The sequence below is a fragment of the Hydra viridissima genome, unplaced genomic scaffold (genome assembly GCF_058129835.1).
Source record: "Hydra viridissima isolate aposymbiotic clone 2 unplaced genomic scaffold, HvirCarnegie_v1 scaffold_9, whole genome shotgun sequence".
NCBI lineage: Eukaryota > Metazoa > Cnidaria > Hydrozoa > Anthoathecata > Hydridae > Hydra > Hydra viridissima.
Window position 1 is genome coordinate 422,542 of NW_028324308.1, and position 18,001 is coordinate 440,542.

The window sequence follows — 18,001 nt, forward strand, 5'->3', positions numbered from 1 at the left end:
TCAAATTTAATTGATATTTAAACATTTATATTTCTGTCTCTTTTTTTTCTAGTCCTGCAATTGTTGGTCAAAAGATAGCTTTTAAGACACCAATAGTAGAAGATATTGAATCAGCTCCGCCAGTTTTTTTGAGCATATTAAAAGATGCTGTAGTATCTGTAAACTCAAAATGTTCATTTTCAGTTTGTGTCCAAGGAAATCCTGTTGTCTCCTGGTTTTTGAATAATAAACAGCTCGTAACTGAACAAAATATATTTATTTCTTCTTCTAAAGATACACACACACTTAATATTTTTAATGTAACTACTAAGCATCAAGGGACAGTGAAATGCTTGATATCTAACTCTGCTGGTAGTAATGAATGTATGTGTTCCCTTGTTGTTCAGGACAACATAAAAAGTACAGTCCCTGTAGTGCTTTCATTTAAAGAAGTGTTGGATGTTAAGGAAAACACCAATGCTGAGTTTGTTGTGCATTTTTCAAGTGGTTCACAACCTCGTATTAATTGGTACTATGATCACATTCATTTAACAAAAGAGTATGGCGTAGATATGGAAATCACTGATTCGAAATGTAAAATGATTTTACCTGAAGTGACAGAGGATGATGCTGGTGTCTATGAATGCATTATTACTAATTCATTTGGTGAAGTAAAGTGTTCTACTTTGCTGAGGGTTAATAATGAAAATATTAGTAGAAGTAGTACTGTTCATGATGAAAGTTTGCTGCACGGAAAAGAAGGACCACCTGAAATACTGCATGGGTTTGGGGATAAAGAAATTAATGAAGGAGATGTTGCAATACTTCAAGTGCGTGCTATTGGTAACCCTTCACCTAATGTACAATGGTTCCATGACAACAAAGAAATTTTTCAAGATGATATTAACTACAAATTTGAAAGAATAGTAGATAGGTATAGAATGACTATTCCCATATCAAATGTCAGTGATTCTGGGATTTATTCTTGTAAACTTAGTAATGTCATAGGAGAGACGAGTTATACTGGGCATATTCAAGTACATGAAAGTATCTATGCTCCTAAATTTATTGAACATTCTAAAGATATTGAAGTTATTCCAGGAGAATCATGTCAGTTATATGCTATTATTAAAGGAAAGCCTACACCCATTGTTGAATGGTATAAAAATAATAGATCAATTACAGAAGAAAAAGACTATAAGTTTATTCAAGATGGTTACTCATATTTTTTGCAAATTGCTCACTGTAACATGTCTCATGTTGGCATGTATAAATGTGCTGCATTTAATGATGCTGGTGAGTCAGCTTGTGTCATGAACATCAACTTGGTTACTGGAGAAAATATGCCAGGATTTCCACAGCCACTCTGTGATATTAATGCAGTGACAGGGGACATTGTAAAGTTAGATGTAATCATTACAGGATCTCCATTGCCAGTAGTTCAATGGTTTAAATCAGGACATGCGATTGCAGAAAGTGAAAAAATTAAGTATGAGCAAGATGGAAATACATTTTCTCTGTTGATTGAAGGTGTAGTAGAAGATGATAGTGGTGTTTACAAATGTCTTGCTCAAAATAACATGGGTCAAAGCTTGTGTGAATGTAATGTTGCAGTAAGTAAAGGAAATAGCTCTCCAAAATTTATCAAACCTTTAACTGATATTGTTGCTCCTGTTCACAAGAAAGGTGTTGAACTTAGTGTTATCGCAACTGGACAACCAAATCCAGAAGTATTATTCTACAAAAATGGTGCTGTCATTGAATCCACTCCTCGACTTCAAGTTCTTCATGATCAGTTTATTCATACGCTTTTATGGAAATATATTCAGCCTGATGATGCAGGTGAGTATTGGGCTATAGCCACCAGTAGTGAAGGTGAAGATATCACTCATGGAAATCTTACTGTGCAAGTTAGTGCAATGGCTCCTGAATTTTATGAATGCGAACAAAAGTACACAGTTCGGGAAGGAGATAGACTTGTGCTCTCAGCAAAAGCAAATGGTATTCCAACACCAGTCATTAGCTGGTATAAAAATGATCAGCTTATAGTAAACAACGACAGTTATATACTTGAAAACAATGATGGTTGCTCTACTCTTACTATTCTAGAAACAAAGCTTCATGATAATTGTTTTAAATGTGTTGCAACAAATTCTGTACTAACCATCCAATCACAGATTGATGTTCATGTTACTCAACTAAAACAAATAGTCGGTTACTCCACAAGTTTTAAAGAACGGTCAGAGAAGAAAGTGAGTAACATAGCTTATTCCAAGAGTTTTAAAGATCCCAAGGTTATTTCTATAAAATCATCCAAGGCGCCAAGATTTTTACAAAGTTTTCATGATTGTCATGTCAAAGTTGGTGATCAGCTTTACTTAGAAGCTATTGTATCAGGTGACCCATTCCCTGAAATAGTATGGTATAAACAAGACAAACGTTTATATAATAGCAGTCATATGAAAATTGTTTCAAAGTCTATTACTGGAAAATGCTTTTTACAAATACAAAATGCTTCAAAAACTGATGGTGGAGAGTATGAATGTGTTGCAAAAAACAAACACGGTGAAACAAGTATTTCTTGTGAATGTTTCATTGAAGATCCTCCTGTTGATAAAGGTAATGAGTTGCTTGAAATTGTTGGTAAAATTGAAAAGCCAGTTATTTCAAATGTTTGCTCAGACCCCCATGTAACCGCTGGAGAAGAAGTCAAGATTTACTTTAACTTAATGGGAAATCCTCTGCCAAAAGTTGAAATTTTAAAAGCTGAGAAAATATTTAGTCCGCCAACACGCATGAAAATAAGTTATACCAATGGCTTATATACTTTGCTTATCCCAAAATCAACTGTTCAGGATGAAGCTTTTTATAAATTTATTGCGACCAATGTGGCAGGTGAAGATTCATGTACAATAGAACTTTTAGTCGATGATGTATCTGAATTAGAAGTGGTTGAAAAGACAATAATTGCAGAAAGAAATCGTTGGAAGTCATCTGATGTAAAAGGAGAAAAGAATAATAGTCTTAGCTCATCAAGCTCAGATGATGAGTTTGCCAGGCGTCCGTCTACAAAACCTAAGAAAAGAAGATCCTCAAGCAAAGATATCCTGCTAAAAGAAAATGCGAAGCAAAAAAAAGAAAGTGAATTTTCTTCAGATGATGAAAGTGAGCAACCAAATCTCAAAACAAATCAAAAATCAATTGATCAAGATATTGAGGAGGTAATCAAAGAAGAAGATAATAGTGCTAGAGAGTTAGCCAATGAAGTAGATAATCTAAATGTTGAGGAACCTTTAAGTGAGGTGTTAGGAGATCTACTTAATTTTGAAAATCCAGAAATACCAAGTTTTGTAGACATGCCTAAAGACTGGAAAGTTTTTGCTGGAAAGCCTCTAATATTATTACTTGGCATTAATGATTGCCATCCTGAGCCTTCCATAACATGGTTTAAAGATGGCTATGAGATTAGTAGTGGTGAAGAATTCCTTCTAGAGTCAAAAGATCATTTTTGTTCCTTAAAAGTTGCTAATTCACGAATTCAACATTCTGGGCAATATATTTGTGAATTAAAAAATATGCATGGTTCTGCTAAGTGTAGCATAAAAGTTGATGTGGCTTCGCATTTGACTAAACCTGAATGGATAACAAAGCTTCAAGATCAGGTTGTCACAGAAGGCGAAACAATAAAATTATGTGTTGAAGTAGAAGGTCAACCATCACCAGACGTACAGTTTTATCAGGATAATCGTATTTTGCAGACAACTGACCGTGTAATTATTACATCCAACAAAGAAACTGGATATTACTCAGTGCAAATAACTGACTGCAATTTCAAAGATGGGAAAACTTATAAATGTATTGCACGAAATAATCAAGGCACTGCTACTTGCATGGGAACAGTGAAGGTTCAAGAAACAGTGATTGCCCCACAGTTTTCAATTGGATTAGTAGATAGTACATTGGTTGAGTCAAAAGACTTAAAGTTAAAAGTGTCTTCAAGTGGAAAGCCAAGACCTCTTATTGACTGGTATTATAATGAGCAATGTTTAAAACCCTCCAATTCTGTGAAAATGAGAACCGAAAGAGATTTAAATATTTTAGAAATAAAAAATTGCAAGATTGAGAATAGCGGCTTGTACAAGGCTGTCTCTTCAAATATTGCAGGAACAGCAGAGACATGTTGCAGAATTGAAATTGTTGAAGAAACTAAGGCTCCAATATTTATTTACGTGCCTAAAAACATAAGAACTGTTGAAGGTCGCCCTATGGTCATGCATGTAAGTTTCAGTGGTAAGCCTGAACCATATGTTGAATGGTTATTGAATGGAGAGAAAATCTCTGGTAATGCTGAAATAAACAACGAGTCTGGAAAATCATCTTTATCCATAAAAAGTGTTGGTTTATCTGATTGTGGAACCTACCTATGTAAGCTAAGTAACAAAGCTGGTTCTGTAAGCTGCAGTATCGAGTTTGAAGTTGAGGAAATTAATTTAAGGCCAGTCTTTATGCAAAAGTTGAAAGAAGTAGTTCTAGTTGAAAAAGAGAAATTGTGCTTAAGTGTTGAAGTAAAAGGAAAACCTAAACCTTCTGTATCTTGGTTTAAGAATGATAAAATTATTGAGGGTGATTTTTTTTCTTCTGAAAACTTACTGCATTTTTTTACCCTGCCACAATGCTCTCTTGAAGATAGCGGTTTATACAAAGTTGTTGCAAAAAACACAGCAGGTGAATCGTTTTGTAAAGCCAAAGTGACTGTTGAAGAAATCACTTCACCTCCAGTTTTTAAAACTTCTCTTTCTGACATGACAGCTGTTTGTAATGAAACTGCAGAGTTTAAGATATGTGTGGATGGAGTTCCAAAACCCAAGTTATCATGGTTAAAGAATAATATTCCATTAGAGGCTAAATTTAACATCTCAATGTTTACAGATGGGCAGATTGAATGCTTAAAAATTACAAACATAAGTTTAGTAGATGCTGGTACATATACATGCATTGCAAACAATAAAGCAGGTAGTGTAAGCACTGATTGTAAGCTGGAAGTAAAAGACGCTCTTTTAGCACCAGTTTTAAAGAAAAAGCCTACTCCTGAGATGGAGCTCTCTGTTCATGACACTTTTGTTGTTGATTTTATGATTGTGGGAAAACCATTTCCTGTAGTAGAAGTTTCAAAAGATGATAAAAGTCTGCCCCAAGGAATACTGAAAATCTATAACCCTGCTAATGGAGAAGGAACTTTGAAAATACCAGATCTTTTAAAATCTGATGAAGGAATATACAAAGTAACCGCAACCAATAGTGAAGGATCTGTATCTTTTTCAGTTTGTTTACAAGTTAATGAAAATGTTCACTTCATGAAAACACTATCAGATATGTCAGTAGCAAAAGGATCTGATGCTGCTTTTGAAGTAACATTTAAAGGGGATGTAGTAGAAGTGGATTGGTACAAAGATAATGAATATATAGATGAATCTGAGAAGTATGAGATAATTGATGAAGTGGAAAGATGTGTTTGTATAATCCATAAGTGTACCCAACAAGACAGTGGCATATATCGATGTGAAATACTTAATGAAAAAAATTCTCAATCATGTACTGCTGTCCTCACTGTTGATTTAGGTTCAGATGCAACAATGGAAAGAAATGATAAAATAATTGAAGATATTATTGTGTCAGAGAGCAGTAATAATGTTGAAGAATCATCGTTTTGTAAACCAGCTTTTTCAACATCTTTAAAAACATCATATCAAATTGTAGAAGGAGACAATTTAGATCTTTTAGTTTCTGTAACAGGTAATCCAAATCCTGAGGTATCATTTTATCAAAACGGTGTAAAAATTTTAGATAATGAACATATTTTTACTGATATTGTTGGAGATTCTTCTTATTGTTTAAAAGTTTTAAACTCAACATTAAATGATGAAGGAGAATATGCTGTGAAAGCTGAAAATATTGCAGGTGAAGCATGGAGCAAAGGCATACTGCTGATGCAAATTAGAAAGATACCCCCAGAGTTTGTCATTAGTCCTGAAAATATTCAAGTTACACAAGGTGAAAATGCATGTTTCAAATTTAATGTTAGAGGCATTCCTAAACCTACTGTTAATGTATATTTTGAAACCAAACTGATTGGTGAAGCTTTATTTGATGGGGAGCATTTTTTGTTTTGTTTAAACAATTGCTCTCTAGAAGAAATGGGTGAATATAAATTTGAAGCTTTGAATGAGGTCGGACATGCTCAAGTTTCAGCTAAATTAACTGTAGAGGAAATTCTTAAACCTGCAGTATTTTGTCAGAAACTTAAGAATATTTCAGCAGTTGTTGGTGATAGTATTAAACTTGAAGTGTCTGTGGATGGAAGCCCTCCTCCTAGAGTATCTTTTTATAAAGATGGCGTTAAAGTTTCTGAAAGTAGTAACACTAGTATATCTATTGAAGAAAATCTCATTACCATTAAAATAAATCAATGTAATCTTGATCATGCTGGTGTCTATACTTGTAAAATACATAATAAACTTAGAGAAGATGCATGCCAAGCTACTGTAACAGTTTTACCTCAGCCTTCTCCTCCTCGTTTAAAAATGGTCGAGAGAGTTGTTATTTTAGAGGGAAATAAAATTTCTGCAGAGTGTGAAGTTAATGGATACCCTCCACCACTATTAGAATGCTTAAAAAATGGGAAACAAGTTTATTTAAATAAAGCTTGTGATGGTTTAGTATGCTTTTTAGATAAGCCTGCTGCCGAACTATCTGATGCTGGTGAATATTCAATAAAAGCACAGAATCAACATGGTGACACCATTGTAAACTTTTTTATAGAAATAAAAAGGCTTGAAAGACCTCCTTGTTTCTTAAATGAAGTTAAAGAAGTAGAGCTAACTGAGGGGGATGATCTTTTTATCAACTTTTTGATAAGTGCATATCCTGAGCCAAATGTTAATTGGTATAAGAACAAGAAGTTAATAGAAGTAACAAGCTTATTTAGTATTCAAAATAATGATAATAGCTACTCACTCACTTGTAAAAGTGTGGATCTTTCTTCTGCCGGCATGTTTACAGTTCTCGCTGAAAATGTTGCAGGAAAGTCTGAGTCTAATTGCAATGTTAAGGTTAAAGAGAAACCTGAAGCACCGCGTTTTGTGGAAGTTTTCAGTGATAAATCATTAACTTCAGGGGACTCATATACTTTAGTAGCTAAAGTCACTGGCAAACCATTACCTTCCATTATCTGGTATAAAAATAACACTATCTTAAAAGAGAATATTTTTGAAAACCTACTTGGTATTAATGTGTTAGAGTCTTGTTTGGTTTTTCCAGATGCAACTGTTCAGAACTCTGGTGTGTATAAGTGCATACTCAATAATGACTCAGGAGAAATTTCTCATTCTGCAAATTTAACTGTAGAACCCCCTGTTTTCCCTCCTGCATTTGAAAGTGTATCCAATGATGTTACAGTTTATGAGGGGCAAGAATTTCTCTTAACGTCTGTTTGCACAGGGACAACACCTCTTATAGGAAAATGGTTCAAAGATGGGAAATCTATTCAGAGCAATTCTTCAACAAAGGAAAGTAAAACAAATCTTGCCTTTAGTTTTAAACAAATAAATCCACAAATTGCTGATTCTGGTCAATATCGCCTTGAAGTAAGTAACACCGCTGGGACATGCAGTAAGCTTTGGACTGTTTTGGTCAAAGAAGCGCTTGTTACTCCTACCTTTGTTTTGAAACTTCGTGATGTAAGTCTTATTGAAGGAAAAGATCTTGACATTCTTGTAAAGGTTTCTGGAAAACCTGAACCAAAACTACAATGGTTTATAAATGACAAGCCACTTCAACAGGATTCATGTATCACATTTTATTCACAACCAGATAAAAAATCAGGTTTACGTATTACATCAATAACAAGAGACTTTACTGGAGATCTTGTTTGTGAAGCTGCAAATGATGCCGGTAAAGTTAAGTCAGTTTGTCAACTCAATGTGTTGGAGTACACAGAGCCCCCAGTTTTTTTGTTGGGAATTCAAGACATAACCATAACTGAAGGCGACACTGCATGTCTGCGATGTATTTTGTCAGGCAAACCAATGCCAACATGTACTTGGTTCAAGTTGCAAAGTAAACTCAGTGAAACAGAAAATATAAAAATGGTTCAAAATGGTAATGAGTTTTCTCTTATATTCTCTAAAGTTGAACTTTCAGATAGTGGAAAGTATAAAGTAACAGCAAGCAATAAAAAAGGAGAAAAATCAAGTACAGCAACAATCTTTGTGTCCAAAAAAATAGTTCCACCAGCTTTCATTAAACTTCCAGAATCTATATCAGTTAAAGAAAATGACCAACTATTATTGTGTACTGAAGTTATAGGAACACCAAAGCCCTACATCGTTTGGAAGTTTAATGGTGTTGATCTGAAAGATAAGCAAGGATTTAATATCGAAGAAATATTAGGGCAATCCATAGTAAAGAAAACAAACAGTGATCCCGAAGATAGTGGTGTGTACTCATGTATGGTTTTTAATGAAGGTGGAGAGGTTTTTGCTGAAGCTGTTGTCAATGTTATTGCAAATACATTCTCGCCTGTGTTTAAGAAAGAGCTTCAAGACATAGAAATAAAGGTTGGTGAGGATATCATACTGTCTGTAACAGTGCATGGAATTCCTACTCCAAATGTTAAGTTTTACAAAGACAAATGTCTTTTGCAAAATATTGATGGCATATATATAAGTCAAGATGGTGAGGATTGGACAGTTATTATTGAAGAAGCAGAAATAGATGATAAAGGTACCTTTGAATGCAAGGCAGTCAACACTGCTGGTGAAGTGTCATCATTTTGCTTTGTAAAGGTTATTGAAATCACTGAAAAACCATTTATTCAACCTTTAGATGGTCTTGATAATCTTAGCGTGAAACATGGTGGTAATGCCCTCTTTGAAGTAAACTTTACTGGAATTCCAACTCCAGTTATAGAATGGGCTAAAGGTGAAGTACTGATAGATCCAAGCAAAAAATATGATGTTATTGAAGAAAATGGCTATGCAGCTCTGGAAATATTTAATTGCTCTATTGATGATGAAGGTACTTATGCCTGTATTGCTCTTAACGAAAGTGGCGAGTATGAACATTTGTTCAAGCTAAATGTTGAGATACCTGAAGAAGATTTAAGTGTTGCCTGCATTAATGAAACATCTGTTAGTGTTTCATATGTGATTGAAAATTCTGTTGATTTAGTTTTTGAAAAGCAGTCACATAAAAAAAAAATTGAGAAAGTTCCTTCTAAAGAATCAGCTTCTAAAGATTTATCTAAACATACTCCTAAAGTAGAGTCTCAGACCATTGAAAAGAAGTCAACTCCTTCTGTACTGAACAGGTTGAAACAGCCTGGATTAATGCAACATGCAGTTGCACCCACTTTCTCTAAGAAACCACAAAACAAAGATGTAAAACAAGGTTCAAGCGTAAAGTTTACATGCAATGTCAGCGGAACTCCTGATCCTAATATCAATTGGTACTTTAATAAAAATCTTATCAAGTCAAACAACAATATTGCAATGAAAAATACATTTGGTTTATTAACATTGGATATAAAAAAGGTCACTTTTGACTGTGTGGGAGACTATAAAGTTACAGCTTCTAATGATGCAGGAAAGTGTGAAGCAGACTTTGTGTTAAGTATTGATGGTAAAACTAGAAAAGATCAAGAAAATAATGCAATCAAAGGAATAGAAATAAAAGACACAGATATCAAATCATCTTCTAAAGAGGTTTCTTCTCAGTCTGTAGAACTTTCTGTAGAGAATAAAGTAAATGTAATAAAAGCAGATAATGTTGAAGCAAACTCTTCTCTTGTTTACAATGCACATGAGTTTAACCAAAATAATAGTTCAGTTGATGCTGAAAAAACCTTTGATGCTGAAGAGGATACAGGAAAACCTTTCCAGGTGTTAGCGTAAGAACTTACACACTTACAGTATTTATATGTAACATTTTGTAAATAGTATTTAAATGTATTGTTTTTACATTTAAGAAACTTGAAAATATTGGTACTCAATTCATTCTTAAATTTTAGTGAACACAATGTTGAAAGCGAAATAGAAAATGCAGGTTAGCTTGCTTAATAAGAAAAATAATTTTTCAATTTATTTTTTTGAATTTCTTTTACTAATGATGAAGTAGTGTTAGGGCTTACATTTTTTAAAGGTTGGTTTTTTTTAGATCAAAAATCTTCAGCAACAGCAACCTTCCCCGTTGCAGTGTCAGCACTTGTTGATTCATGCACTAAAAAGCCTTCTGTCATAACAGAATTAGAAGAGGATACAGTTATTGAAGGGGATTTTGTTCAGTTAAAGGCTGAATTTAGTGGTCATCCACCCCTTGAATTCTCATGGTTTAAAGATGAAATAGGTAATCAAATAGGATATAGTAGAATTTGTTTTTAGAAGGAAAAAAGTTTTTAAATTTTGCTTCCTTTGAAAGTTAATTTTTTTTTGTCTTACAGTTTTCTTCTTTGAATTTGCTGTTAACTATTCGGATGTTGACTTCTTTGTGTTCCTTTTAGAATTATTTGATTCACCACGCTACCACACTTACTGCGAAGGAAGCTGGGCTATTTTGGAGATACAGGATGCCAAACTGTATGATGAGGGTGATTATGCTTGCATTGCATCAAATGAATATGGAGGCTGTGAAACATCTTGTGAACTACTTGTTGATGGTGAATCTTTTTAAAAATTCATTACTTGTTTATTTTAACATTTTATTACCGAGTATTTAAGAAAAAATTTTTTTTAACATGAAACTGAGGGTTTCATTGTAACTGAGACTTTTTTTTAGTTAAATGTTTATTCTAATATTTAATGCTTCATGAAATATGTAATAGTTTAGTAAGAAACTTTTTAGATTTAAAAATAATTTTTACAAACTAATTGCGCATTCCTTTATCTTTTGGTTGTAGAAAAACCAATCTCTGAAAAAGTATCAGAAAAACAGAGTGTTACAGAGCACAAAGAAAGCAGCAAGTAAGAATTTATTTGTTTTTGTTTTTTGTTGTTGTTGTTGTTGCTTTTTTCCAAAATTATTAATTTGGTTGCAATTATTTGCTTCAGGATTTCAGAAGACATTCAAAGTGAGCTGGATATAAAAACAGAAGGTAAATTTAATACCAACATTTTTTATATAATATATCACAGATTTACTGCTATAGCTTCATGCTTCACACTTTGCACTCAGTTTATTATTCCTTTTCGAAAGTATCTAAAAAAGTTTAACAGTATTTCAGCAACTCAATGTTTTCTTACGCATTTAAATGACAGCAATCAAAAGTTTATCGCAAGATGAAACTATTAAAAGTGTTGTTTTATCGCAAGATAAAACTATTAAAAAAAAAACTGCTCAATAAAGGAAAAAATTTTCTTAAAATATTTTTACATGAGCAAGTTTACGTAAATGGGATAATTTACTTACAATTTTTATTTTCCAATTTAGAAAAGATTCCTCCACCTACAGCAAAAAAACCAGTGAAGATGCAGCCTCCAAAGCCTTTGCCTAAACCCTCACCAAAATCAAATGTTTCTATAGATAAAGTCAATAATGCTTCAGAAGGTAAACTTTCCAATAAAATTGCTGTTGATGAGTTTCCTGTTCAGTTACAAGATATTTCTACAGTTGAATCAGAAAGGCTTTTGGTAGATGAAGTAGAAGATTATGCAACCACTACTGTAGAAAAACCTGCCCCTCCTAAACCTGCTGTAAAACCAAAGAAGCCAGTTGTAACCCAAAAAACTGCTGACCCATCAAAAGTTGAAACTCAAGAAAATGTAGAAATTGTTAAAGAGAAACCAAAAAAACTTCAATTAGTGACAGGTTTAAAAGACTGTGAATTTATTGAAGGCGAACCTTGTATATTGGCTGTGGAAGTAAATACAAAGGAACAGCTTCATGCCAAGTGGTATATTGATGAAAATGAAATTGTAGAAGAGTCAGATTTACTAATTTTTTCTGAACCACCATTTTATAAATTAAAAATTGGTTCTTTGTTGCAGGATGATGCAGGGGAGTACATGTGTGTACTATCAAATGAAAAGAATGAGTCTGTTATGTCTACTTGTCTTTTAGAAGTCCTTGATTGTGATATAAAACCAAAGTTTCTCACTATTTTAAGTGATATTGAGATCGAAAGTGGAGAACCTGCCAAGTTTCATGTTGTAGTAAAAGGTTCTTCTCCTCTGATTGTTGAGTGGTATTATAACGGCCGACTTATTGAAGCAAATGAAAAGTATTGTATTGATAATGACAAAAATAGCTATTTTCTAACTGTTAACAATGCAACTATATATGATGCTGGCGAGTATGAAATCTATGTTGAAAATAGTGCAGGTAGTTGTAGTTCTATTGCAGAGCTCTGTGTTGCTAATGCTCGTCCAATACTCAAGAAGCTTCATTCTGATGAGATGATTTTTAAAAATGAAGGTGATTTAATGGAATTCAATGTAAGTATTGAAAATAAAGTTGATGCAATAATAACCTGGTATAAAGATGGAGTAGAAATGCACGAATCCAACAGAATTGAAATGTTACAAGATACTGCTGGCTGTACTTTGATATTGGAAAACCTTTTAACTAAGGACTCTGGTATTTATACTTGTCAAGCAAGAAATGCATCTGGACAGACAGAAGTTTGTTTTGAATTTACTGTTAAAGGTAAAAACTTATGTTGAGTTTACTGTTAAGGATTACTGTAAATATCATATGATGATAATTAAATAACATGACAAATTAGTATAACTATTGTGATATATTAAATGTGCAAGCTATAATATATATGTTTTTAAGACTTTAAACTGTAGAAACATTTTGAGTGCTTTTTAGGTTGATTTTATTTTAATTTTCTAAACTTTGATAAAGAAATTCTTTCTCGTTGGTCTTTAAACATTTAAGTTTTTTTTTTTTTACAGATTTTAAATTATTTATTGTTTATAATTATCAGATTGTTGGTATATAAAGTTAGCTTTAATATACACATTAAAATCTATTTATAATTTTCTTCACAAAACCACATTATTTCAATTTATAGTCATATTTTCAAAGTATCCTAAACTTCTAACTTTGAACTTTAAATAAAAGTGCTGTTGCTAAATTTTATGTGAGCCAATTAATTTCATAAGAATATTTTTTTTATAAAAAATAGTTTTATCTGTCAATACTTCATTCCAAGCAACAAAAAAAAAATTATTTCAATGAGCTAAGTATCAACTTCTGATGTTCAGGAAGTTCTCGTGCAAATACTGATATTGTTTTTGCAAAAGTTTCCTAAATGTAGCATGGTAATTATAAACAGATCAGTTTGATGATACTTTTTTCATAATGCTTAAGCTAAAGAAAGTTTATTGATTTTGCATGTGTATTAAATATTGTTTCTGTTGTTCTCATTAAAAAAAAATTTTTTTTTTGTTTGTTCAAAAAAAAATAAAACACAAAGAAAAAAACTCTGAACTATAAAAGCTAAACATCAAAAAACAATAAACAGTAGCATCAAGAATTAAAATTGTAAATGAAATTATTTTTCTTTAACTTTTTATATTTTCTACTCTCTCCTTTTTATTTTAATTAAATTTTTTTTTTTTTATCTTTTTTTATGATTTTATTTTGTGTCTTAAATTTTTTTTCATAAATTTATAATTTTTGTTTAATAATAGTGAAAAATTTTCTTCTGCAAAAATTTTTTTCTTTTGGTTGTTTTGTTAGATGTTTTGGCTTTAGGTTGTTAGATTTTATGATAATGCCTAAATGCTTAGACTAATTGCTTAATACTTAGACTATGATAATTACTTAATGCTTAGACTAACAAATGAGGTCAATTTGTTGCAATTTAGAAAAAATAAATGTGTAACAAATAGTGCACAAAGACTTTCTTAAGCAACTTTTTTTTTTTTTTTTTTGCACAACAAAACAGAATTAGTTTGAATCCATTTCATTGTGTAAAAAAAAAAAATTTAAACAAAGTTGTTTACTTTTTTGTTTTATTTGCCAAAGTTGTTGTTGTTCTGAGTAGAGTATTGACTTTGTTTTAATGTGTCTGAGAATATATAAGTTTAATTACTTTTTTATTTTATATATTTGCATTTTGTGTTTGAACTGCACAGCAGAATTTGTTTACTCTAACTCGTATAAATCCAAATAGTCCTGTAATGGATTATCTTTCTGTGGTGCTCACCTAAACTCATTATCTTTTATGCCATTGCACCTCATAAAAGATAGAATTTGTTATTAACTGTGGGAAATAAGTTTGTTTACATTTCTTTGATTTGGGAAGTTTTGGTTTAAAAGTGGATAAAATTTTGAAAAAATAGAACAGGAATGTTTCTTATAGTTTTTGTTTCAAAGACCAAATTGTTTTGTATTTCATTTATAATATTTACAATTCCATAATCCTGAAACATTTAAAAAAATAAAAGATTTTATTGTAAGATAACTATCTATGAAAGTGAAATGAAGTACTTTTTGATTGCCAATATTGTTTCTTTGTGAAAAAGTTAGTACACATCCATGTTTGTTATATACATTTATGAGTTTTTTTTTTGTCATGTTTTATGAATTCATTATTTCTTATATGTGTTTGTATAAAAGGTTTTTTAAATTAGAATTAAGAATAAAATATCTATGTACAGTAAATAAAATGAATCAGAAATCATTTGATAATCCTTATGGAGGTAACTGCAATCGAGGTAATCCTTCTAATGGATGTAATCCATATGGAGAAATTTTAATAAAATCTGCAGCAGCAAATATTTCTTCATCTCTAACTCGCCATCAATTATTATCAAAGTCTGATTTAGGCACAAAGCAAACAGTTGAAAAAGGTTTCAATAGATCTGGTTTTCGAAGTCCTGATTTATCACAGAGTAAATCTTCTACATTGAGCACTAATATGGTACCTAAAAGAATAGATAGTGTAGGGAAAATAGAAACTCAATCATTTAAGGATCTTTCTGTAGCCTTTAAAAATGAAATAACTGATTTCAAAAAGCACAACAGTGGTTTCAAAATGAATGGACCACAACTTTTTTCTTCTCAAACTTCATTTGATAAATTTCAATCACCACCTTTAATAAATACTTCAACCACTAAGACAAAAACAGTCACCAACAAAATTACTTCATTAAACACAGCAACATTTAACACCCAAAATAGTCCTGAGCCTGTTATTAGGGATATCAGATCAACAGGTAATGTCAATGATAAGTCAACAGCGCGTAGCTTCTTAAGCAATCGTTTGAGTAAAAGTATTACTCAGGCTCAAAGGTTCTCTTCTTCTGCTGAAAATCTGCATGCAGTATTACCTAACAATAGTAAAGAATGTTTATCTATCAATGCAGGGAAAGAAGGTCTAAAAACTTTTCCTCAGTTAAATTATTCACAAAAAGTTGTTCCTTTAGCTCTATTTAATCAAAAAAGTGCCTTTGAAAGTAAAGTTCCTTTTTTAAGTTATGCAACTAAATATGATCACAATAAACTTTCAAATAAAAGTCTTGTCTCTTTAAATTGTTCAGATAGTCCTGAAGTCTCAAATCAAAATTATGATTTAAAAAATATAGGAGAAAGAGCAGTATGTAATGCTCAAAATGTTAATGAGACTGAATATAGGTTATTAGAAAATGAATGTGCTAATGCAAATAGCAACTTTTTGAAGAAAGAAGAAAATGAAAATGTTTTACTTGATAATTGTTTAGCTGATGAAAGTGCTCCAGAGATTATTCAAGATTTATCTGATCTCTGTGTTTTTGATGGCGATGTCATTATGCTCTCAACAAAAGTGCGTGAAGATGATACTAATGTTGTTGTGTGGAAAAAAGATAAAGAAATCATAAAAGAAAGTCCAGTTGTGAAGATGGCATCTAAAGATGGTATATATTCACTGAATATCAGAAATGCAACTATTAATCATTCTGGTATTTATACCTGTGAAATAAAAAATAAATTTGGAATGAGTCAAACATCTTGCAAGGTTTTAGTTGAAAGAAAACCAGTACCACCTATGTTTAAAAAAAAAATGCAAACAAGAGTTAGTGCAACTGAAGGAGACAAAGTAGAATTTGTTGTTACTGTTGAAGCAATGCCAAATGCTGATGTAAAGTGGGCTTTAAATAATAATGAGATTGTTGAGAATCAAAATGTTCATCTGGTTTTTGAGGAAGATACAAGATTTAAATTGCTGTTTGATTCTGTCTCATTAGCTGACAGCGGAAAAATCAAATGCACTGCTGTAAATAGTGCTGGTACAGTGTCATGCATTTCAGAACTTGTTGTCAAGCAAGGACCCCCAAAGGTTATTTGCAAGTCTGATCCAGAACTTAATGTTCTTACTAACAATAATCTTAAGTTGGAAATTGAGATACCAGGCGATAAAAAAGATTACAAAGTTGAATGGTCTAAAGGAGTAAAACCAATATTTCGCAGTACAAAGAAGTATGAAGTTGGTAGTAGTGGAGAAGAGCATTTCTTGATTATTCTTTCTGTACAAGAGAGTGACCAAGGTATTTATAAGTGTATTGTTACTGGACCTTCAGGCAAAACAACTAAAGAATTCAATGTGTTAGTTGCAGGTATTTTCTTTTTCTTCTTTGTTTTTTATATTTGTTTGTTAAACTGTTTTTCTTTGTATTTTTTTTTTTTTTAAAAAAAAAGTAACAATTATTAGTTAAAATTTATTTGAAATGTTTAAAACATATATTTCAGGGTACTAAAGCATGTTTCAAGTATATCATATTAAAGTATCCTCATTACAAATAACTAATTTTTTTCAGCATTTTTATTAAATTGTTACAAAAATAAAAATGACAATCTGGTGATTTTTTTGTTGTTCCAAAAAAACTTGAAAATAAATATTTGCTAATATTTACTAGCTCCAGAAGGTAAAGCCCCAGTTGTTCTTGAGCGCTCTGAAGAAGAAATTGTTGCAACAACTGGAGCTGAAGTAAGTATATTTGTAAAAATTCTTGCTTATCCTGAACCTAAAGTCACATGGCTAAAAGATGATCTTGAGTTGCCTGTAACTGATAGCATAAACCTGATAAACAATGGTGACTTACATTACCTTAACTTCAAGTCTGTTGACCTAAAAGATGATGCAGATTATATTTGCAGTATTGAAAATGAGTATGGAAGCATTGAAGTCATATTCTCACTGATTGTCAAGCAACAACAGCAACGACCAACATTTGTAAAGACCTTGTTGAATACTAAAGCTCAGGAGAACGAAGAGGTAGTATTTAGTGTTGTTGTTGAAGGCTTTCCAAGACCATTAGTGGAATGGAAACTTGATGAACAAGCTATTGAGGAAGGGGAAAGGTTTCAACTATTTAATGAGGATAATGGACAACATACATTTGTCATTTGCCACTGCTCTATAAGCGATGCTGGTATAGTTTCATGTTGTGCTAAGAATATTGCTGGGGAAGACTTATGCCAAGCTGATCTTTCAATCACAAAGAAAGAAGTTGGTAAGTTTGAAAATTGTATTTATAACTTTTCTTTTTTTTCTTCTTCTTTCTCATCTTAAAAAGTGTTTCCTTTTTTGTTTCTTCTCTTTTTTTAAATTTTTTTTTTTAGAAGTGCTTTCTGTTGAACCAGTATCAAACCAATCAATGTTAGTTAATGAACGAAGTGAGTTGAGTTTATCTGCAAAAGTCAATAATGCTGACAAAGTTATTTGGTATCACAATGATAAAGTGTTAAGAAAAAGCAATAAGGTTAATTTTACACAAGATGGCTGTGTGTACAAAATGCAAGTCTTAAATATATCTATGAATGATGCTGGTAAATATGTTTTTGAGGTTTTTTGGTTGAACCAAACTCAAAAAATCAGTTTTGATGTAGAAGTAGAGCAAGGTAAATATTGTTTTAAATTTTTTGCCACATATGCTTTAAATAAACAAATCTTACTAATACTTAATCATTTTAACCATTAATTGTTTTGTATTTTTTAATTTATTTGTCAATACAGTTTTAACATAATTTAACATTTCTT

The 18,001-nt window shown here is 31.7% G+C and overlaps 1 protein-coding gene across 6 annotated transcripts in view; it reads left to right on the forward strand.

Annotated features, from left to right (window-relative positions):
* The window catches only part of LOC145186002 (obscurin-like), a 57,609-nt gene that overhangs the window by 13,871 nt on the left and 25,737 nt on the right, over window positions 1-18,001 (forward strand). For all 6 annotated transcript variants that reach the window (XM_090098211.1, XM_090098213.1, XM_090098214.1 and 3 more), the window contains exons 24-33: window positions 53-9,925; window positions 10,046-10,080; window positions 10,192-10,380; window positions 10,535-10,690; window positions 10,931-10,994; window positions 11,082-11,125; window positions 11,461-12,675; window positions 15,705-16,577; window positions 16,878-17,474; window positions 17,584-17,862. In XM_090098211.1, coding sequence (XP_089954337.1) covers window positions 53-9,925; window positions 10,046-10,080; window positions 10,192-10,380; window positions 10,535-10,690; window positions 10,931-10,994; window positions 11,082-11,125; window positions 11,461-12,675; window positions 15,705-16,577; window positions 16,878-17,474; window positions 17,584-17,862 — 13,325 coding nt within the window. The remainder of the gene's footprint in view (window positions 1-52; window positions 9,926-10,045; window positions 10,081-10,191; window positions 10,381-10,534; window positions 10,691-10,930; window positions 10,995-11,081; window positions 11,126-11,460; window positions 12,676-15,704; window positions 16,578-16,877; window positions 17,475-17,583; window positions 17,863-18,001) is intronic.